The 23,667-nt window shown below is 47.1% G+C and overlaps 1 protein-coding gene across 2 annotated transcripts in view; it reads right to left on the bottom strand.

Moving 5' to 3' along the window:
- Slc22a23 (solute carrier family 22 member 23) overlaps positions 1–23,436 on the bottom strand; it is a 167,781-nt gene extending 144,345 nt beyond the window's left edge. Inside the window, exon 1 of one of the 2 annotated variants that reach the window (XM_052156889.1) lies at positions 22,413–23,436. In XM_052156889.1, coding sequence (XP_052012849.1) covers positions 22,413–23,051 — 639 coding nt within the window. In that variant the 5' untranslated portion in view covers positions 23,052–23,436. The remainder of the gene's footprint in view (positions 1–22,412) is intronic. The other variant, XM_052156890.1, reaches the window with a different exon arrangement.
- Between the last annotated feature and the right edge of the window lie 231 nt (positions 23,437–23,667).

Here is a 23,667-nt window from a genome sequence, read left to right as displayed (position 1 = left end):
GCCCTCTTCTGACCTCCAACCATGTAAGGTATTATACAGACTGAGTTTCCTTATCTGAACGTCTTGGGGCCAGAGATTCTCCAAGTTTGGGATTTTTCTGTTCCTTACATTTTGAAATATTTACATTCATATATGGAAGAGACTCAACGCTAAGCACAGAATTCACTTGTCTCATAGACACCGTGCATGAAAGGCTTGAAGGGAATACTGCGTAAGGTTTTTCATAATTTTATGCCTGAAACTGGGTTTAACGGTCTAGAATTTTCTGCTTGTCCCATCATGTTGCCATTCAAAAAGTTTCAGGTCTTAGAACATTTTGTATTTAAATGCATGGACTTTGTATTTTTGAATTAGGGATTCTCGACCTAAATCAGGTGACTGCATGATTATCTTAAGGGGGCTACTATAAAGTCCCCACAAAAAGGACTGGGGTTAGAGGCCACTCAAACACACACTCTGCAGAAGGGCTCCTTCCACATCCGTCACTGCAGAAACCCTCACAAAGCCTCATGAACAGTGTCTTTTCTGCTTTGGAGAGTAGGCTCCAATCTTAAGCAATGTACCATGGCTGTTCTGCGAGAAGTTGGCAGCCCAGGTGTGAACTCAGCCCTTCTGCACTGGGCTCAGGGCCCCTTGTCTCCCTCTGCCCCAGGCATCAGTGGGTACACACCTGCCTCTTTCTACTCTGTCAGCAAAAACTCCCCTAATCACTGCAACTTAGAAAGAAGGTTGTCTGCAACTTAAGCCCCAGCACGTGTTCAACATACTCAAGGTCCTCAGTATAACTCACATCGAGAAAAGAAGACAAAGGAAATCATTGTATTTTGCTCCTTTGATATCTCCTGCTACTGTTGAAAATATCCCAATCAAGGATTCCAGCCTTTGAGAAGAAGACCAACTCCTGGCCCTGTTCCTCCAAATACCCCAAATATGTTGTTAGCAGGGATGCTCTTTGGCCACCTTGGACCTAAGGAAGGCAGAACTTGCGTAGGTCACTTATCTGTCTTTTCTCTTGAGCACCACCAGTTCAGTAGCCACTAGGCTAAGGAGGGCATCACTTAGAGTATTTGGAGATTCCACCTCTAAAGGGCTATCTTCTTTGAAGAGCAACCTCAGTTGCTTAACCTGCTTTATTAGGAGCACAGCCCCAGTAAAGGTGACATGCTTACACAAGCACAAACGAACATGACACTCAGATGGGCACACAAATCAGAGCAGCATGAACATCCTGCAGAACAGCCTAACTTCTTGGAAATTTCAGCCAAATGGGATGCCCACCTATATCCTCACTGCTCTCTTCAAGGATATTCAGTGGGAGGGGAACTGGGAAAGCAGCTGGCTTCTCTTACTGACTCACACCCATCCAGGGAGTACTTCCTTGGTCCCTCTTAAACTTAGTAAAGGGGTTCCTGCAGGGCAGGTTTCATTAGCTAAGAAGTCTTCTTAGTCCCTTGCTCACTGGAATTGCCCTATAAACAGGACTCTGTAGTCTCTAGCCCTTTGCATTTTGTACGGGATTGCATGAGGGTAGGCATGAATTGCAACCGTGTTGTCTGGGGGGTTTGCCTAAGGGTTTTTTCAGCCCCAAGATGTTTGCCCTTACAGAGCAGAGGATGAAGAGGCTATGAGGAGGAGGGATGCCTCTCTCACATGCTACTGACACAGGATGAAACTCAACCCAATCAACGAACAAGTCATCCTGAGGCCACACAGAGAAGCTGACTGGCAGCAGCACTTGTAGATGTGGCTTTTCCCTACCCACAGCAGAACAGCCTTGGGTCTCAGGGCCTTTCCCTCAGCCTTGGGATCACAACTGTCAAGGCCATGGACCCATGCCTCTTGGGGGTGACATTCCCCTCCCCTACAACCCCTTCTCATCACTTCAGTGTCCTCTGAAGAGACAAAGAAGGAAGTTTGCCTGGCTCATAAACAAGTCATGGTATTGACATGGCTGGCCTGATTCTGCCAATCAACTTGTACCTATTAGAACTAAAGAATAAGAGAACTAAGACATGAGGCATAAAAAGACGAATAGGATGAGGATACCTAATCACAGCAGCATGTGAGGGGAAATGCACAGTATGGAAGGCACGTGGAGCAGGGTAGACAAGTCTACATCAGTTCCATACTCTTGGTTCAGCAATGTTAAAATAAAACAATCATATAAAAGAACATGGCCTTTCAGGAAACTAGAAGGGGGCTTGTGAGCTGGGAAATAGGGGATTTAAGGGCAGGGGTGTATAGAGCATATGTGATATAAAAGTCAAAGTAGGAATACTGGTAATGAACAGTTTGAGTGGGGATGGCAGTAGAGACAAGAAGATGGGGAAAAGGGGTAGGGGCAGAGTCAACCACAACACAGGGTATATGGAAACTCCATAAGACAGCCTGCTCTACAATCTCATCAAAAATAATAAAATCTTGTTGGAAAGGAGCTACCCCTGTGTGGATGGATTAATAACTCTTCCCAGAAGCCACAGGTTATCAAGTGAAAATCCACATGCCCATCTATGAGTTGTTGGTCAGGGAGATCCCTACTGCTGAAGACGCCCTATACATTAGTTGCAAGATAGAGAGAAATCAAACTGGAACTGAGCTAGAAATCTTCCTTCCTGTTAACCAGCTTTCATAGTGCCAAAAGGTGTTATACAGACTATTAGGTAGAAAAATAGCTAATAATATTACTCATTTGGGAACTCTGTGAGCTACAATACCAGGTAGAATGTACCCATTGATACAATAGAGGCATGACTGTACATGAATTCCAATTGGATTTCAAGCCTGCTCCACAGATATGGTAAGTCCATTCAAGGGTCTCTGGCTGGGGAGATCACGGGCCTTAGTAGGAAAGCTACTATTGTTTTCCTTGATGGATATGTTGTAACTATCAAATTGCCTTCTAAATAGTTATGTTTGGGCCTGTAGGTTAGTGTTACTATCAACTCTGGTAAGAGAAGCTTCACTACACAGTGAGCAGCAACTACTACAGTGACCCATGTGCTGAGAATGAGTGTCTGTTGAATGATCAGCCCTAAACATCACCACCCCCACGCCCCAAGACTCAGGGAACATCACAGGAGAGGGGGGCAGAAAGAACTCAAGAGCGAGAAGAAGGGGTGCAGTGCTCGGGAACTCTGACTTCTGGGCTTGACATGATGGGTGCACTCATAAACTCACAGCAGCTGCAATTACCAGAAAACAAGATTGAGTGTGCCAGTGTGACATTCCCTGATGGAGGAGGGAAGGGCTCACACGATCCCAATACTGTCTGAGGATCACATGATCCCAATACTGTCTGAGGATCACATGATCCCAATACTGAGGATCACACGATCCCAATACTGTCTGAGGATCTATAGGCATCCAATAGTTGCTTGGAGAGAGAAGAGATGTTTTATTCAGTGGTGTACAACTGGTAAGAGAGTTATTTACAAGAGAGTTGGTTCCACTCTCTTGTAAAAAACCCCTGGCCCCATATTCATGCAAGCAACCCTAAAACAATTAATTGGCTCACCAAAACCAAACAGACAAACGAATAAACAAAACGCACAGAAATAGAAGAGGAACAAGGGAATTGGGGCGGAGACGGTGTTGAGAAGAGGAATGGGAACATCAGGAATCAGAGGAGACAAGACATGGTAGTGGCGGGTAAATATGATCAAAATACATTCTATATACAAACAACGTCATAATAAAAACCATTATTACACATCACTAATGTGTGCAGATAAAATGTAAAATAAACATACTTTTAAAGAGCAATGAATGACTGTGTGTGTGTATGTGTGTGTACATGTGTGTGCGTATCTAGATGAGAATCCATTTTGCAGAAGAAGATGTACTGCCTCTGCAGAAGAAGAAAGGTGAGTCTCCCTTATCAGAGGAGGACAGGTTCCAGGGCCTCCAATGGGAAACTGAAACAGCAAAGAGGGCTAAGCTTTATTTACACATTTTTGCCATAGACATGCTAAGGGCAAAGTTTAATTTGTAAGCTAGATATAATAAGGCATTAATAACAATTAGGAATAAAATAGAACTGTAACATTATGTTACAACAGAAGTTATCTAAAACCGTTTTAAGTCGCTTGTCCACCAAAATGCAAGCTTTTATCCATTCATTGATAAAAGTAATAGTTTAATAACTGCCACCACTGTATTTATCTTGTATAATACACAGTAACTAAACTAAAGGTTATTTGAATTGTACAGAAAAGTGGGTATATGTTCTGGGCAAACACTGCCATTTTACAGAAGGGATCTGAGCGTCTTTGGACTCCGCTATGCTCAGGACTCCTAGAAGTGCTGTCCCACAAAGACTGAGGAATGGTCACACCATTCAGCAGCAAACAGAAACAATTAGTAATGCACGGCATTGCTCTCAAACGCGCGATGCTAGCACCAAGTCTACAGACTACCTAACCTCATGACTACCTAACCTCATCATCTCCCTCCCTATGGGAGAGGCGATTGAAATGAACTGAAAGCAATGGTTGCTGAAAGAGAAGGCTAGCTGGAGGTGAGAACAAAAACTCAACCAACTACACTAGCATTCCCACTGTTAATCTTTTGTCCCAAGCTCCCCTCTACCTAGCCTGTCCTTCACCTGCCCCAGCTCCACCCACCAAGTACCCCAGTCTCCAAGGCACTTGTCTTTCTTCGGTCACCAGCTGCTGCTAACACAGTGCTGTGTGCTCAGTGAAGATCTATCTGAGCAGCATATGACATTCTGGATCTTGTGTGGTCTTTCGAGACGGCGTGCATTTTAAGTTGGGAGAGTCAGCTATTATGTTTGCTAAATAAGTTCAAAGAGATCAAGAAAGAAAGATTCTTATGTGCTATCACTTCACTGTAGTTAAGGGGAAAGTGCCTTCGGGCATTTAAAAACATTATTTAGTGTAACAAATTATAGGTCTTTAAAATCTCTGCTAAATCTCTGCCTTAGCTAGGAAAAGGGTCCCTCAAAGACTCATGTGTTCAACTCTGGTGCTGTTAAGAGATAGGCCTTGAAGAGACTATAAGAACCCCAGCTCCTTCTTTTCTTCTGGCCTTGCTCACGAGGAGAGCATCTTCCTCTACCACACACTCCAGTATGATGTACTGCCCAGAAGCAAGGGGCTGACTATGGAGGGATACCTTCAAAAGGATGAATCAAAACACACGTCTTTTTAAGTTCATTAGCTCAGAGCTTCTGAGTCACTAATGGAAGGCTGACTGAAACACCTTGGCCTGTAAGTGTGATTCATTTCAGCTTTCCCCCAAACTACTTTGAAAACAGGATTCATCACCAGAGCTGGAGTCTTGCCTTCTTCATTGCCCTTCTCTTTGGCCACTTATCTAAGATTCTGCTTAAGAGGAACTAGAGTTATAAATAGAGCAAGAAAGCAAGTGAGAACTCAGTTACATAGATAAGAATCTTGTTGGACTTCTCAGAAAATTATTAAAAATAAATCTCCGATAAAAATGCAGTAATAATTTAAACAAACAAACAAACAAGCAATACCTAACGTGGACCACTGGGTGAAGGTTCACCATGCAGTTAAGCTGCAGAGACCACCAAACTGTAGACTGACGCTACAAAAAGCACATCCCCTTTTGCATGTCATTCTGCTTCCATTGGGTCCACCTGGGTGAGGATCTATTCTGGTGGCTGACAGCCAGACTCAACGTTCCGTGGCAGTACATGGCCAGTGTCACTGCCCACAGCCACTGACTGGTTTTCCTAACAACACCAAGAATGCCAAGCACACCCAGAAAAGGATACAATGATACTCAGTCAAAGGACCATCAAGCAGAGTGGGCAGACAGTGCATCAGGCAGCTAGGGAGGGGTAGATCCTGCTTGGGAGGCTGGGCCTAGGGCTCCTGGACGGAGGGTGCAGGAGCCAGTAGACATCAGTCTTGGTTAACAGCTGGCATAATATCAGAACACAGTTCTAAAATGGAGTCACACGAGAAAACTTCTGAGTGCTTGTGAGGAAACTCCAAGAAAACAAGACAAGAGTCTTCCAAACTCATTTTCTTCAAAACGTGAGTTTTCTTGAAATGTGTTTTCATGCCCCTCCAAGGTGTAGCAGATAGGAGTAAGTTTACTTCAGATTAGTCCTTACAACTGGATTTTGTTTATATGTCACTATAGAAAAACAAACAAACAAAAAGCTCTATATTTTCACCATACGCAGCCCATCTGCCACAAGTGGCTCGCCTTTGTGATCGGACATTTTACCCATGTGACTTTTCTTAACACTCAGTAGCACTGTGGGCTTTTCCACCAGTGCCCTGGTCCCCACAATGACTCTAAGACTTATTTATGAATAAATGCCTAGGCCACAAGCTTTGGCTCCTCCCTGCTAGCTCATAACTCCATCAACTCATTTATTCTATTCTGAGTGGGACATGGCGGGTTACCTCTCTTTAGTTTCATGCTGTTGTCCCCTCAGAGTTCCTTTCCAAAAGTGATTCCTTCCCAGAGTTCCTCTCTCCCTGCCAGAACTCCTGCTTCTTATTTCCTGCCTTAGCTAACAGGCCATTTATTGACAGGTAATGGTTCTACACAGTACACAAGAGATTCTCTCCACAACTCAGAGTATATATGGTCTGATGCTCTGAATAAAGTTGGCTCTCTCGAGACAGGTCCAACCACCTCTATAGTATGGTGCCCAACCCTGACTGATACATATTCCCTGAAGAGGTGACAAGTGTGTGTTTGTCCACCCTTGGCCCAATCAAGAGGTTATTATGCTAGGACCATGGAGGCTTACTGCCTTGCACTACAGAAGAAAGTGGGTCCCTGTCTATTACTGAGGAAATGTCACCAATGTTATTGAGTAGCTCTAGCCGCTTCCATGGTTGGGTACCTTGAAAGACCTCTCTTTTCCTGTTACCTGAGACACCAGGCAGCCACCTCCCTAGGAATTAAATATGGAGAGGTTTGTCTGAGTTAGAGACATTTTGTATACAAATACTATAAATGTTTCTTTTTCTGGCAACCCTTATTCTAAGGAGAAGAGCTAAGCACCAGCATCCAAGAGGGTCTGGCAGTGGTCCCCAGCTGCATTCTAAATTCTTATCCTTACACCTACAGGTAAGTGGTCCTTACCCCTCATCAAAGAAACACTCTTATTAGGAACAGATAAAGACCAGTACAGAAAACTACAACCAATCAAAATGCAGAGACCAAGAAGTTGTGGTGTCCAACCCCAATGGATACATCTACAATAAAATACCAGTGCCTCAGGGATCATTGCAGAAGAGGCAGAACTGTAAGGAGCAGAGGAACAGAACATTGGCTGTGAGAATGTGTCTCCTAGAAGTCTCATCAACATGGCTGTCTAAGTAGGAACTGAATAAGGAAGATACCAAAAGGCAGGTTAACATGGAAAGAGGAAAGTTCACGAGGGCCTCAGAATCAAGTGGTCAGCCCCGAAAACATATATATACAAGTAACAGTATACTGGCTGACCTGGTTGTATTTATATATTTAGGAGAGAGAGAGACACACAGAGAGAGAGAACACAAATGGAAGAGTGAGAGAGATAGAAGGAAAGGAAGAAATGATGTACTTGTTGGTGTGCATTTGGCTTGCATGAGGCCCTGGGATTGATTCTCAATCCCTCATGCACGACAGAAAAGAAAAAAAGAGTGTCTTTGTCGTTGGTAAGATCCCTCTGTGCATGAACACGTGAAGTCTGTATTCCTAGGTATGTTGCAGGCTGTAAGCATAGCTAACCTTTACTCCTGCCAGGGAACTGGAGGCAATGACCACCTGAGCCACAGCAGACAAAATGATCCCTCTTTTCTTCCCTGGATTCTCACCTGCCCAGCCGAGCAGCCCAGGTCACAGCACCACCTCTCCACAGCACGAACATCTGCTGGTGGCCAGGAAATACTCATCTACACTACTGTCAGCAGAAGCCAGACTTCCTATGTTAGGGGTACCAGGACTGGACCCAGTTCTGTAGGATGAGGAGTAGTCTTGGCCTCTACCAGCCAGATGCCAACAGCGGGCATAGCCCCCGCCCCAGACACACCTAAGTGTGACAACCAAATAAAGAGAATAAATGTCTCTGGGGGTGGGGGAGAATCATCCCACACAGACTCAATCACCCAGGGAACATCTTTAAATCACAGATGCCTCGGGGATTTCCCAAAGCTTTCTAGTAAGCCTAAGTGCTCTGGACATAGCCTCCCGGCTCAGGAAAAGTTCATCCCAAGACAAGGAACTATGGCACCAAGTTCCGAAACTCCTCAGCTCACAATGACAACACCATTCAGACCCCAGCCTGGCATGGCTTCAAATATCCTGTGGCTTCTTAAAATAAGCAGAACTTCCTTTTATCAACAACAGCCCCATGAATTCGGGGTTTGAGGTGGCCTGTGTGTGGGTTATGCTAGAACTAAATCATGTGACCTCACTCAGAAGAGAGCCATTTCCCCTTACTGACTTCATTACTGGTGCCATGAAGCATGCCCAGTGCTGAGGGTCCACATACTTCCACAGAAGCAGGAAGAACTGAAGGAAGTGAGGGGATAGCATGGAGGGCTAGAGTCTGGGCTGCAAAGACATGATATTGTTGTCTTGGAAACAGATGGGCATCTAGGACCCAGGTTTGGGGAGGGACAGAAGCAGGAAAGCCAGCCAGGGACTGTGGAAGTCCAGTCAGCAGCAAGAGCTACTCAGCTACAATGCGGGCGCCCCATGCAGAGATTAGGGACTAAAGAGACAAGAAGATCACAGGCCCCCAAGACAGCTCCATCCAGGAAGTAACAGGTCTAGGGTTTCAAGAAACATCCACAATGCCCATCTAATCCATACAGGGCTACTCTGTGCAGGGCTGCCCTGGTACTTCAGGGTTGTGCTGCAAACTGTGTCCCCTGTACCTGTGTGGAAGCCATAACCCTGTAGGTGGGCCCTAACCCAGTTAGACTGGTGTCTTTTCAAGAGGAGGCGCTGGAGGAGGTGACTCAGTGGCAGGGTACAGGCGTGGTATGCTGGAGGCTCTACATTCTATCCTAGTATAGAAAGAGAGGGAAAGAAGAGGACAGGGTCACGCAGGAGTTAGATGGTAAGGAGAAGCCAGGAATGGCAACCACTTGCAAGTGGAGGTGTGTATCAGGAGAAACCATGCCCATTTTTGCCCTCATCTGAGTATATTTCAGCAGGCACAACTAAGGAAATGCATGGGACCTGTTTTAAGGGGCCTGGTCTCTGCTCTTAGTTATAGCAGCTATATGAGTTAATCCAGGGAGGCCTCTTGGAAGTGTTATGACATCTGTCATTTAGCTAATCTGATAGTCAACTGCAGCAGCACTGACCATGCAGTGGCCAGTGGGTACAGTGTACCACACGGCCGTCTCCTAGGGCTGCATGAACGCACAAGGAAAAGACAACATGTAGGCATGGCCTCAGTCACGTGGACTCAGCCATACTGTAAGACAGGAGCTTGCTGAGGAGGTTTCAGAAGGTAGACAGTAATCTGGGGGCTGTGGGCAGAAGCCTGGGGTAGACGGGAGCCTGAGGCTAGGATGAGGCTGGTTTCTCTCCTCTGGGTCTCCCCGTGTCATGAAATCACCCTATTCTGTCGTTTCCCTGTTTACAGTTTTCAGAGACTGTTATTTACTGTGGGCGGGGGGAGCTGAACTCCAACTAAAGGACAAACTCCAGGGCCAAGGTTGGCAGAGTTCTATGTCTGCATCCAGGCTGAGACCCTCCATACTCTGTGCATGTCCCACTCAGCTACCACCAGCTCCTAGTCAGAGGGACTTCCATCTCTATCCTCTGCTTATTCAAACACAAATCCTCCTCCTGGGCAGCTGATAAGGCACACCCTGCCAGGGCCTTCCTGTTCCTTCCTCCTCTGGAACTCCTCTGGGCTCCTACGCTTCAATCTGTTCTCTTTACCTAGGCACCAGGCCCACCCTATCAGCTGTGCCCGCCTCTGCACCTCTGTAACCCTCAGTTCCTGGCCCCACACCGGATCTGGATCTGCATGTCACAGATGTATTGACCTCTGCACAAATTCCTTCTCCCAGTCCACATCATCATCTATGTCACCTGCCCATGGTGATAATTCAGAGGCAAAGACCAGAGAAGGCCTGTATAGGACCAGGAACTAACAGGGCAAGTGAGAGGAGCTGCACTAGGTATCTTCAGGAGACACAGTCAAGTTCACAGACATGTTGTTTGCGTTATAAGGGAGGGGCAGCCCAGGTGTCAATCATGGATGAAAGTCTAAACGTAACAGGGTATGTTCATAAATATAACGGAATCCACCTCAAGAAGGATTCTGACACAAGCTACAACACAGAGGAACCTTGGAGACATCTGCATCAGCATTGGACAGTTGCAAGGGGAAAGATATTAATCTCCATTTACATGAAATGCCTAGAATGGTCAGAATCATAGAAAAAGAACGCAGAATGGCGACCATTGGGATCTGGGGATGGGGACTGAAGAATGGGAAATGACTGTTTAAATGGGGACTAAGCTATAGCTGATTGAATAAACATGATGTCACACACTTAACATGGCCCTACTTAACATACTCAACATACTTAAACATGGTCAATTCGGGGATGTATATTATCAATATTTAAAAAAATGAAAACTTATAAAAAAAAGTTCTGAGATAACAACTGTGTGTTCACTTTAGAGTCAAAGAATATATATACACAGTTGCCACTGGGGACATCCTCAGTATGTGACAATCAAGGGGGCTCAATGTGTTAAGTGTTTTTTAAACACAGAGAGGCAGCTTCTAATCTAATCTTGGAGGAAACTCTATGAAGTACAAATTATGAGGCTGAAAGCGTAAACTGTAATTCAGCACGACCTCGGGAGCCTCTCTGACATCCTCCGTTTTCTTATTCTAAACACGACACCGAGAAGTACTACTGCCAGCTAGTAGGATCACACAAAGGGATGACTCTGCTTTTCTCCAGTTCAAACATACAAGCCTGATAAACACTTCCCTAGCACTGTTATGACTTAACATTCTCTGCCACACATCCCTGTGACTCAGCGCTTTGGTTCTCAGTCCAGATAAGTGAACTGCCTGACTGCCCGACTTCTGGAGCAGCCCTCTCCAATAGAGTGGCTCCCTGACTCCTCCCTGCTGTACAATACAGCTTCACCCACTGAAGGCCTGAAACACACCTGCTAGGGCTGTGTGATGCTGCTTCCTGGCAGAAGCGGGGCCTCTCCCAAAATGAGTTTGGCTCCTTACCAAAAGAAATGTAGAAAAGGGTGTAAAATACACCAAAGGATAGGGAAGGGGTGGGGATGAATATAAATAAATAAGTAAAAAAACGAGGCAGACAGACCCAGGAAAAGCTCAGGGTACAGGGCTTGCTTAACTTTACAGCAGTGGCATCTATATGTGCATGTGTGTGAATGTGTGTGCATGTACGTGTGTGTGTGTGTGTGTGTGTGTGTGTGTGTGTGTTTCTTGACAGTGACACCTAGGGCCATTAGAAGCAGGTGCGGGCCCAGGCCCACACAGCCCAACTCTCACAAGGATCCACACTTGGCCCCCTGCTCTCCTGCCCAGGTATTTGACTACCCTGAATGCACGTTCACTGTGCACAAGGGCTCTGCAAATTGTGGAGCTGGTTGCCCATATAGTGGCAGAGGTGGAGGCGAGAATTTGCAAACATGTTTCCAGTTTCTGACATCCAGGGGCACTTTCCAAGCACCTTGGGTGCTGTGCAGCTAACACCGAAGGTCATTTTTAATTATTCCAAAAGAAGCCTCAGAAGGTCTTGCCACCAGCGCCCTCAGTTCGAATGGCCTGGTAAGTTATAGGTTGGGTGTCTGAGAAGGAAAGGGATACCTACTAAAGCATTCATCAACTAAGCCAGCAATACTCAGTTATTCTCCATTAATTACCAAACAGGTCTGCCTCTAATCCTTCACCCCAGCTAGAGAAGAACAGGGCCCACACCCAGTCAGTCACACAGTTCCAGGGAGTTCTCCAGCTCAGGTAATCAGCACATCTGGTCTGGAAACTGCCATCCCCGCTCCGGGCTGGGCTTGGCACGGAGGGCAAAGGAGCCAAGTTTTGAAAACATGGATGAGAGTAACCATGGTTTAAAGAGGACAATGCGCACAAGGATGTGGATCAGGACAGAGACGGGGATGCCAGGGTTTCTGAAAGGCTCCTGCCTGACTTGGCTATCTCGGATCTCACCCCGCCCACTACGGTGCATCGTTGCAACAAACTCCTTTTCAGTTTGTTTGCATGGTTTGCAATGCTGTTCTGTTCCTTATAGACCAAGTGGCATGAGAGGTCTGGTGGACCATGCTACCGTGCAGGCTGGAGAGCCTGGCACAGCAGTGATGGAGCCCAGGGGAAGCCTACTCTTATGGATTCCATAGCTCCCACCCCTTCACAGAGGCACAGGGCTGGTCATCTCTGGTCATCGATGTGGAGGGAGGTCTGCCGCTGAGAATGGCCAGTCTTGAGTCAGGTGAGCAAAGAAAAGAACAAAATGGCTCCCATCAGAAGCCAACCATTACTAGAAGAAGTCAACCATTACTAGAAGAAGTCAACCATTACTGTGGCCAAAGCCAATACCTTTGAAAAAGCAAAAACAAAAACAAAACCTGCCTAGGGTAGGACTCCAAGGTGAAAGTCTCCTGCCTAGAAACTCACTCAGCTTTCCACCTAGTGCTGCAGTGGGCTGCAGTCACCATGGACACCTCTCCCAGGGCAGCTCAGTCAGATATTAGAGTGCTGAAGTCATTCTCCGCCACATGGCATTCCAACGGCATCTCCCTTCTCTAATCTACACACATCCCGTGAGCCTCAGGCCCTGTGGCCAGTGACCTGTTTAGTTCTCACATTAGAACTCTACCAGCCAGCCAACTGCAAGACGATCTTTGGTAGCCTGGCTGCTCACACCACTCTGGGTGCAGGGTTCCTGTGTACAGGGCACACCCAACTCTCTAAGGAGAGACAGCCTCTACCTCTATGCTCTAATGAGACAAATCACTGTACCAGGTATGACCTATGACCTCCTCCATCTCAGGTCTTCTCATACTAGTAGCCCTCACCCCACCAACCAGGTACCTCCTGTTTGCCAGGTAGAGGGGCAGGGCAATGCTTCCCAGGTGTTCTCACTCTGAGAGGCCAAGGCAACAGGTACCCCACCCTGACAATGAGGAAGCTATAAAGAATAATCTAGATTGGATAAGTTGCTTCCAAGCGGAAGCACAGACTGTGCCAACCACACCCACCAACTGAAAACAGTCCTTCATATGTCAGCAGGCCATATTCAAGGGGTTCAGATGTGTGCGGTAAGAGCTTGTAGGTCAAAGACCTCTAGTGGGGTGGCCAACAGGATGCATCCTGCGTGTCTGTGTCTGTCACCATCCCTCGGCAGACTCAGATAATGGCTACGACAACTTGAAGGATGGACAGGAACCAGCGGGTGGAAGAGTGAAGGGAAATGGTGTTTTACATTGATGGAACAGCTTAAGTAGAATGTTGAGGAGAAAGAGGACCCAGCTGGGAGCTGGAGAGATGCACTACTATAAGAGAGGTATCCAGGAGTGGACTGGTGGACAGAGTTGAGGTCAAAGCCACGTAGTTATGTAGCAATGACAGGGAGCCCCGAAAGGCTGCAAGCAGGAGAACCACATCACGGGTTTGTATCTTAGTGTCTCTGGGTCTATGGTTTCAAAGGCAGAAAGATGAGGCCAGTTGCGGGGGTGGGGGTGGGGGAGAGGGGGTTTACAAAGGCCAAGGGGGCAGAGGTTAGAGATATTTGCTAGGCAAAAGCCTAGGCTGGCAGAGCCATAGAATGGCACACTTTGATGTCACAGCAATCCAAACGTGTGCTTAGGGCCATCTGCTAGGTCACAAAAGATAGTGGGTGACCAGAACTGGACATGTCAGCTACCCCTCAGTTACATTTCCTATAAACTAAAGACTCTGGATGTGAAGTTCCCACTGATGTGACATTCTACACCCAAGCAGCCCCTGTGTCTCCTAAAGACACAGAGAAAGTGGGCACCAGAAATACATCCCCCCCCTAAGGTTTCCCAAATGTGCTCTTTCAGCCTTGGAGAAGTTTAATTAGTACCCTTTCATTTTTAGCTTGAGAGCAAATGAAATGTTAGAATGCTCCCAAGAACCTGCATTTCCCATCCACGCCCAGGGAAGGGGATCAGGTCTTCCTGTCCTACTGCGGGTTGCTCATTGCCAGGCTAGGACTCAGAGCTGCAGTGTGACATCCCACTGCCCCCTCTCAGAGCCCTCCTTCTACTGGCCACCTTTCAATAACACACAGAAAGCAGGTCTCCTAGATGCCCCAAGGGTTGCCTTCCTCATCGAGAGTCCATAGCAGCTGCAATGTTTGGACCTAGGCCCTCTTCTCTCTACCTTCATGTCTGTCTCTCTCCTGTCTGTCTGTCCTCCTCTCACAACCATGTCATCACCCCCCCCCCCCCCCGTCAACTGTCTTCTGCGGGCTTAGCTGGCACAGCACAGCCCACTCTGCACATCCCACCATCAAACCCTGATGCTGCAGCGAGAGAGAACTTTTCAAAAACATGAACTCTCAGCCCCTCATATCCTCAACTCTGCTCAGTACATTGGTGGTTTTCCCCCTTGCTCTAGAATTACAGAAACTGTTCTTAACATAGGTTTGTGTGCCCTGGTCCTTGTTCCGTTCCCACACCAACAATGAGCAGCCTCAAATGCCTGCAGGCCACAGGACTCTTGCACATGCCGTCTGCCCTCTGGGAAACACATGCTGTTCTCTCTTGCCTCTCTTCGCATTCACAACCCTCGGCCCATCTCAGATACACCGGATCATCTTTGTCAGGTTTTTTGGTTCTGGCTTTTTATTCCCCATAGACAGTTTGAAATGAAATGACTATGACTTGACCAGTTATGGATGTTCTACCCCCATCAGCCTGCCAGACCTGTGAAAGTTGAGTTGTTTCCACCCTGCGTTATATCCCCAGCACATGGCACAATGCCAGCTTCAGAATACGTCCACGTAAAGAAGAGGGAAAGGAGAGCCTGGATGGCTGGAGGGCAGGCTTGGACTTACTGCCTCGACAAAGACAAATGCTTAACGACTGTCTTTCTGAATAGAATGGCACTCCCTGCTCTGTGACATCTGCCAGTTTCCATGGTGTAAACACCCCTGGGTGGCCCATTTTGAGCCACCAACATTATGTTACTGAATGGGAAGATGGGAAGAGATGCCCACAGCGGCTCTGGTATGCCAACCACTGGTGATGCCAGGAACAACATTAAGAAAATCCAGTGTGTGTCCAATGACATGGCTTTGGCTTTTTTTCTTTTTCTTTCTTTCTTTTTTTTTTTTACTCAGCTCTACCTTGGATTAAAAGCCAATATGAATCACTACTTGCAAAGCCTGGTACTGACAGAAGAAGAGCTTGAAGTATCTTCCAACAATAGCACCGCCACATACTATTCAGAACAAGATGATGGAAGGGGAAGGGTCTTACAGCCCTAGAGAGTGTTGTGTTCCCTGAGAGAGGGGGTCAGGCCTCTCCGCAGCTTCTCAGCTCTGGCCTTTGTGCTGCCGAATTAAAGGTGATAAGCAAGTCCAAGTCTACATAAAATGTGGTTTCCACCCCTGACTTAGCATTTCTAGAAGTGCACCCTCATAGCACCATAAAAACAAAACAGAATTGAAATGCTAAACTGAGGAGAAAATGAGATAAAAAAGATGATTAGAAGAAAACATGGGATTTCCCCCAGTCATCCAGGACTATGGAAATCATAAAAGTAACAATATAGAACTCATAGTTCTATATTGTTACTTAGAAGGATAGAAGGAAAGTGTTGGGATTGGTCTGGTGCTCCTATCCCAAGAAAACATGGGATTTCCCCCAGTCATCCAGGACTATGGAAATCATAAAAGTAACAATATAGAACTCATAGTTCTATATTGTTACTTAGAAGCCATAGAAGGAAAGTGTTGGGATTGGTCTGGTGCTCCTATGTATTCAGATGCTAAATACCGACCCCCCTCCCAAATCTGGTTTCCCCCAATGAGGAGATCTTCATGTATAACACATGATGCTATGTAATCTTGCTCTCCAAATTATCTGGTCAATAAAAGGCATTGGGTAGGCAGGTTTTCAGTTATCCAACTGTGGGCCTGCAGATAGAGACAGGAGAAGAAAGAAGAGGGAGAGAGAGATGAAGGAGGAGGAAGAAGAGGAGGAAGAGGAGGAGGAAGAAGAAGAGGAGGAGGAGCCATGGGAGGAGGAGGAAGAAGAAGAGGAGGAAGAGGAGGAGGAGGAGAAGAAGAACAAGAAAAGGAAAAGGAGGAGAGGAGGAGGAGAAGGAAAGGAGGCAGAGCCATGAGAGGAGATGGACCACAAGCACATGGCCACAAGAAACTGCAAATAACAAGAGACAGACGGCTGGGATGTAAGTTATTATAGCTCCAAAATCTATCCAATCCAGGCTTATATCATGTAAAGAAAATACCTGGATTGTACGCCTTTTATACACCTATCTAAAATTTATAATTCCATTTACAGGAAAGGCTATGTTGCTTGACTCCATCCAAACCAAGCTGTGTGTACAACCCAACAGGGTAAGAAGAATCAGAGGCTCAGGTAATTAGCCAGGGCAGGGCAGTCTAAGGGCCATAGTGCTGCCATCAGTCAGGAAGGAAATAATCCTGGAACTTGCATGCATGTGAGGGCAAAGACATGGGAGACCATGCCAAAGCAGGTAAATGTAAAAACCTGCACAAAGACGACGAAGCCGCAGACGAAGGCAGGTGCAAATACTGCAGTAGTAGTCAAATTTTATTTTCTCCTCATCAGACTAGCAAACATTTTAATGTCTGATAACTATCCAAATTACGGAGGGAACAGGACTACGCAAACTATTGGTGGGCATATACATTGTTAAGTTATCTATAGGAAATACTCAAGGAACAGCAGGGGGTTAAACCTTTGCTTCTTAGAACATTTTATGTATGTGCAAATGTTTCTGAATGCAAGGATGTCTTACTTATTGCATAAATACATAAATACATATAAAACAGTAAAGACCAGAAATGACCCCAGTGCCTTCTTAGCAGGTGACTAGTCAAACAAAGTATGTTCCAGCCACACAACAGAAATACTATGCAGACATAAATGGCTTTATATATATTGGTGTGCATTCAACTCTGATATAAACAATATATCATTGAAAATAGAATGTTTTTGGAAGGATTCATACAATTTGGCAACCATGGTGAAACTGAGGAGCAGAGAGAGCAAGCAGTTTGATTTATACTATAGGTTTTTTATTGATTTGTTTTGTTTTGTTGTAAGCAGCATCTGTGAGGTTCTAGCTGGCCTGAGCTCTCTGTGTAGACCAAGCTGTCCTCATACTCACAGACATTTGCCTTCCTCTGCCTGAATGCTAGGACTAAAGGCATGCATTGCATATAGTCTACACATGCAATGCATTATCTATTATAGTTAATTTTTTAAAAAATAAATTTGCATAATAAATGTTCGCTGTTGTGTTATATATACCATACTGGGATGACAAAATCATGCTAGAAAAATAACTCAAGAAATTTTACTACATCAGCAAGAATACAAAGTTTAAAATGTGTCTAAAGGGCTGGAGAGATGGCTGGTTGGATAAGAGCTCTTACTGTTCTTGCAGAGGACTGAGTTCAGATCCCAGCACCCATGTCAGGCTGCTCAGAACCATCTTGAATTTCTGCTCCAATGGATCTGATGCCCTTTTCTGGCCTTCATAGGTATCTGCATGTATGCATGTGTATGTGTGTGTGTGTGTGTGTGTGTGTGTGTGTGTGTGTGTGTGAGAGAGAGAGAGAGAGAGAGAGAAACAGAGACAGAGAGACAGAGAGAGAGACAGAGAAAGAGGCATGCATAAAAATACAATGGTTCTAAGGACTGACAAATACTTTTGATATGATATAGAACAATGGCAGCTTCCATTAAATAAACACTCTGGAAGAGTAAAAACACACATAAGTGTTAAGCATTTCAAAAATGGAAACTAGTTACTACTTTAAGATAACACTGTGGACTTCTTTTTAAAAAAATGTTACCATTGCAATGATAGTAAAAATTAGTTTTAGTCTTAATTACATTGTACTGAAGTAATTTTAAATAACTTCAAGGAAAAGGATACAAATTACTTGTCAGGATATTAAACAGCTTCCAAGACAAAGGTCAGAACTCTTTGCAAATTCATGAGAACAGGAGATGAATGAACAATTTAAACTACACCTACTAGGAAAAAAAGAAGGGCTTGGGAGGGTTAGCTAATGACCAAATTCTAGAGATTATTCAAGAAGGCAGTGAGTGTTAGCAACCAGCAATACTCACACGGAAAAATGCGGGATGAGTTGTGTTTGCTAGTAAGAGCAACGTTCATGGAGTTCCTTTTTTAATTAAAAACTATTTATTAAAATCTCAGAAGCACGAGAAACTGCATAGTAAATGAGAAAGGGGCACCCCAGGAGCCTAGTCCAGACCCACCCATCTTCAGAACCCCAAACCTGTTATTCTGGGAAAGGGATCTGTTTGATTCATCCTCTCAAGAAGGCACTGACAGCTCTGCTCAGCATAAAGCACAGAATGCTAGAACAGAGATAAGGAAGTTGGTTGAATGCTTCCTATGGGGAACCACTCAAAAGTGTGTTCAATTTTGGTATGTTAAAATTGCCTTGGGTAACTACTATTAATCAAAGGGAATAATTCATGTAAGAGAAACTACAAAGAGCTACACAAAATAAAGGTGGTGCCAACATCATCATTACCACAATCATAACTCTGAAGAAATTGTAAATTCTATGGTAAAAAGTCTGGTGTGTGCCTAACAAATAAAAGGACCAATAAAGATAGCTGGGCATGGTGGCACACACCTTTAGTCCCAGCACTCAGAAGGCAGAGGCAGGTGGATCTCTGAGTTAGAGGCAAGCCTGGTCTACAGAGTGAATTCCAGGACAGCCAGGGCTACACAGAAAAAAAACCCTGTCTTAAAATAAATGAATGAATGAATGAATAAATAAATAAATAAATACCAAACTAAACCAAACCAAAATACCCAACAATAACAAAAAGCAATAAATATACCAAGAGGAAAGATCTTAACACTCAAAATCACTTAGAAAAAAAATGGAACTGTAGCTCAAGCTACTTGCATAGAAGCAAAACAGTCCTCACTAAATGCAACCTAGAAGGGAAAGCAATGACTAGGGCCACAGTCTGCAGAGAGCAGTACCTCATCTCTGGTAAAGGTGATGGCGCATCCACCATAGACTCCATTAGTAGAAGCTCATCAATCTCCCCTTTGGGGTGGATCATGCAGTGTCTGCTTGGCTGTGCTCTGGTACCATGTTTAAGAGGCATATACTCCACATAGCAGTCCATACTTTGTTATGCATGGAACAGATGAAGAGGGTGGACATTTTTCAGCCAAGTAAGAAACTACTAAATAAAGCAGGGAATACTATAATCTCAGAACTTGGGAGGTAGAGCTCTATGAGTTCAAGGTTACCCTGGTCTACATAATGAGTTATAAGACAGCCAGAACTACACAGTGAGTCCCTCTCTTGAAACAACAAAACAAAACAAAACAAAATGACAACAACGAAAAGAAACAGGGGGAAGGGGGAAGGAAAGAAAGAAGAAAGGAAAGAAGGAAGGAAGGAAGGAAGGAAGGAAGGAAGGAAGGAAGGAAGGAAAGAAAAGGAAGGAAGGACAAAATATGAATCCCATGCTGGAAAACCAAGCATTCTCAGGAGTGAGTTGACAGGCATGGGAGAACTTGAGTACAATTCACCAAAATCCACACTTCTTTACGAAGAAGGGCATGTTGGTCTGCTTGGGACAGAGCCCCACTTGTGAATGGGTTTAAACTGAGGTAGTAAGGGCATGCCAGGGGTGTAACCTTGAGGGGGGAAAGCTCAGAGGCCACGGGACCATCTTCATTGTAACATCCTGGAGCTAAGTAAACTCTTGAGGCATCCAGGTATGAGGACAGCAGTTGTGTGATGTCTTTCGAACCAACAGCTAGGGCTAGAAATGACAGGGCTGTGTCTCAGGAACACACCAGCTGCAGAAGTCATGCTGAATACTGAAGACAGCCCAAGGGAAAGGGGGCACAGGACAACGTCTCCAACCTTGAAGTTATAGCCACTGACACAAGGTGAAGGCTTCCTCTGTATCATTCTACCGTGTTCAACATGGACAAATGCTTGACTGTACAATACCAGCAGCACCACAGTCCGATTTCTACATTTGTGCATAGACACAGAATCCAGTGAGCACAGTTAGCAGAGGAAGAAGTCGGCTGGAGAGCCAAAATGTGCTGGAAAAGCTCTTTCAAGCACTGTTACCGAGCAGAACGTGGTGGAAGGGCAGATCTCTCGCTGGAGCATATTTCTCTGTGAAAATCAATATGTCCTTCCTCGCCTTTACAGTATGAGAAAGTACTCCTCTAATTACTGTGCACAGGCCTTCATTCTTCCGTGTCATCCTGTCTATAACATGTAACTACCGTGTGCTGTCAGGCCCTGGCCTCCCCCCCCCACACACACACATGGAGCCCCCCTCCTGAATGCTAATTTTAAAAACTTGCCCAGCTTTCCAATATGACTCTGTCTAGTCTGTTTTCAAGAACTATTTTTGTGCCTGCTTCACACCATGCCTGGCAGGATATGAGTAGCTGTCTCCTGGTCCGGCTGCTAGAGTAATGGTCTGCGTGCTCCACCTGCTAACTTCTGACTTGACTCTAGTGCAAAGCACTCTTCACACCCACCCACCCCCCACACACACTCCTTCAAACCAGTATTCTTCTTTTACTCTAGAAAGGGGCTCCAAATACTCAGCAGTGTTACCAAATCCTTATTCTGACGAGCATACGAGTCAATTTAAGTAGTAGTAGCTGTTGTTTTAAAATTGTCTCTGGGGCAAAGCAAAAAATAAAAAAAACAACCAGGAATCAGTACAGAACACCTTTGGGAGGGAGGGGCTGTGGCAGTGGTGGGATGAGTCAAGATGAGACAAGCTAGGAGGATCTTCTCAATTATATTGCAGAGCAGAGGGATCACTAAGCCAGACGGTTTGGTTCCCACAGGACACAGCATTTTCTGGCCAGGTTGGTACAAGATTAAAACAATGATTAAGATGATGTAAGAGTTTCATCTTACAGATCCATGAGCTACAACTGTTTACTAACACACACTGGTTGGAGAGCTGGAGCCCATACACACAATTATAATAAACTGTCCAAATCCATTCTCTCATTTAGACAAAGCGTTTCGAACCGTTCAGAACTGTCCCATCTCTAACTGCACTGTTTAAACTGCCAGAGAGAGAGAAACTACAAATGCTTCCCAAGCCACTTCCCAAGGCGGCACCCAGTGTCTCCTATAGGCCAACAAAACTGAAAATTATGGGTACCTAGGGTCACGGTGGTCTAACAGTACTGTCCATTTTTAGGGTGACATACACTTCTCGCAGAACACGCCTGCTGTATTACACAGAACGCAAGACCTTTGCAAGGGACAGGGAGACCAAAGTGAGAACTAGGGACCAGTTCACCAGGTCTCGATGCCTCAGACTAGAGCAGCTGATGTGCAGGAGCATCGGTGATATCCTGCAAGCTCCCCACATCCTTCCTATGCTCTGGGACTATTTACTGAAGTCCTGAGAAAGTATTTGACACTGAAAGGTTCGACACTGAAGTCTACAGTCAGATCTCTGGAAAGGAAAGAGCATGATTGGGATGGGGGTAGGGTAGCAAGGGAACTTTTCAAAGGGCTCTCTTGGATTCTTCAACTGGCATTAATCTGTTCAAGGCACGTGTGGGGTGGCTGACGTCTGCTGGAAAGAAGATTTGAGACTAGAACACTAATTTTTTTTTCATGGATAGTTAGTTCTTAGTGAGAAACACAGGGCTAGTCGGCCTGAGGAAAGAACACAGCTATGTTCTGGTTCGGAGGAGCAGACCTAGAAGAGGGATCGAGTCTTCCAAGGCCGCTGCTGAGCCATCAGTGAGTCTGACAACCTAGCTGGAGGAGAGGATTTGAACCTTTTCGGGGAGGGGCGCCCTTTCCATATGTGCACTGGGACAGGAGTTTGGGTGGAAATTAGAAAAGGCTAAATCGGTCTTTTTGAAGCGGATGCAGCGTCACGGGCACCGCAGAGGGCGGCAAAAAGCCTTGGCTTCACATCCAAGTAAGAGCATCTCCTTTGGGTGACAACCCGGAACCCGGTCAATGCAGGGTTGTGCGTACACAGGCTAACATTTTGGGTTCCTCAGCTGGGTAGGTTCGGACCTAAGTCTGCAGAGAGAGATGGAGCGCAGAGCAGAGGCGACCGAGGTCGGGAGAAAAAGGTTCACAAGAAGAACGCGGGGACGCAGCGGTCATGGTCCTTACCTTGCTGACCACGTTTTGGACGAGGCCAGTGCGGATGCCGTAGTCCCACGCGTGGCAGTCGCAATTTGAGTCGTTGTTCCCCTTGCCTGGAGGGGAGGGGAGGGGTGGCGTGTCGCTGCTGTTGCTTCGGTTGGTCGTGGTCCCCCAGGAGGCAGTGGAGAAGGGGGTGGCCGAGGGGCTGGTCCAGTTGCCCATGTCACCCCATCGGCCGGTGACAGCGGCACCCGCCAGCTCGGTGCCTTTGCCGGCCCCGTGGCACCAGAAGTTGGGCTGGTCCAGAAGGAAGGAGTCCGAGAATTGGCTGAAGCCGATGAACAGTGCTGGGATCCAGGTGAGCACCACCAGGGTCTTCTGGTAGCTGCCGCCCAGGCCCCCGAGGAAGGGCAGCACGGAGCCATCATAGTCCAGCAACAGGAGGCTCGGGGCGGCTGCCGCCGCGCAGCAGCTCGAGTGCGGGCCGCCGCTGGGGTGCAGCGCAGGCAGCGGCTGGATCTCCGCGCTGCTGCCGGAGCCCGCGCGCCCCCCGAGGGGTGCAGAGGCCGCCGCGTCCCCGGGCGGCAGGGAGCCGTTCTCCTCCGCCGGGGCGGGCTGCCGCCCGGCACCGCTACCCGCCGCCTCACGCCGCCGGTCTATCGCCATGGCCAGGGCCCGCGGCGCCTGCAGAGGCGCATAGAGCGCGGCGGAGCTCGGCGGGCGCCCGGGCACAGCGCCGCCGCCGAGGAGGAGGGCCCGCGGCCGGAGAGAGTGGTCCGGGCCAGGCGAGTCAGGCCACCCCCATGTCACCCGCTCACCCCCTGCGCCCTGGGCGCTGGGTAGAAGCCGTTCGAGCACTCAGCCGCCCCGGCTCATCCGCGCCGCGGCCCGGGCACCCGCCGAGCTCCTAGGCTCTCAGCTGCTGCGCGCCGGCCGGGAAGGAGGAGGAGCCGGACCCGCGCCCTTGTCGCGACCGGTGCGCGTTGTGCTGGGGCCGCGGGTTGGGAGATCCTCCACGGACTTCGGGCGCTCCCGGAAGCCGCGAGCTCGCAGCCAGCCTGCGGAGCCGGCCGCGCTCTCGGCTCACCGAGCCGGCCTCCGCCTCCCGCCCCGGCCCGCCCCCTCTCCCCCCGCCGAGGTGGAGGTAACCGAGGCACCTGCTGCGCTGCTCCTGCGCACGAGCGCCCCCTCCAGCCGGGCAGTGTCGCCGCCGCCTGGACAGACGCAGGGGCGGGGAGAGGGACACCCGGGCCGACGCAAGATCCCAGGCAGTCTCTGGGCG

This window comes from Apodemus sylvaticus, chromosome 14 (assembly GCF_947179515.1).
Source record: "Apodemus sylvaticus chromosome 14, mApoSyl1.1, whole genome shotgun sequence".
NCBI lineage: Eukaryota > Metazoa > Chordata > Mammalia > Rodentia > Muridae > Apodemus > Apodemus sylvaticus.
The sequence above is the reverse complement of the archived record's forward strand: the minus strand, read 5'-3'. Positions and strand labels throughout refer to the sequence as shown.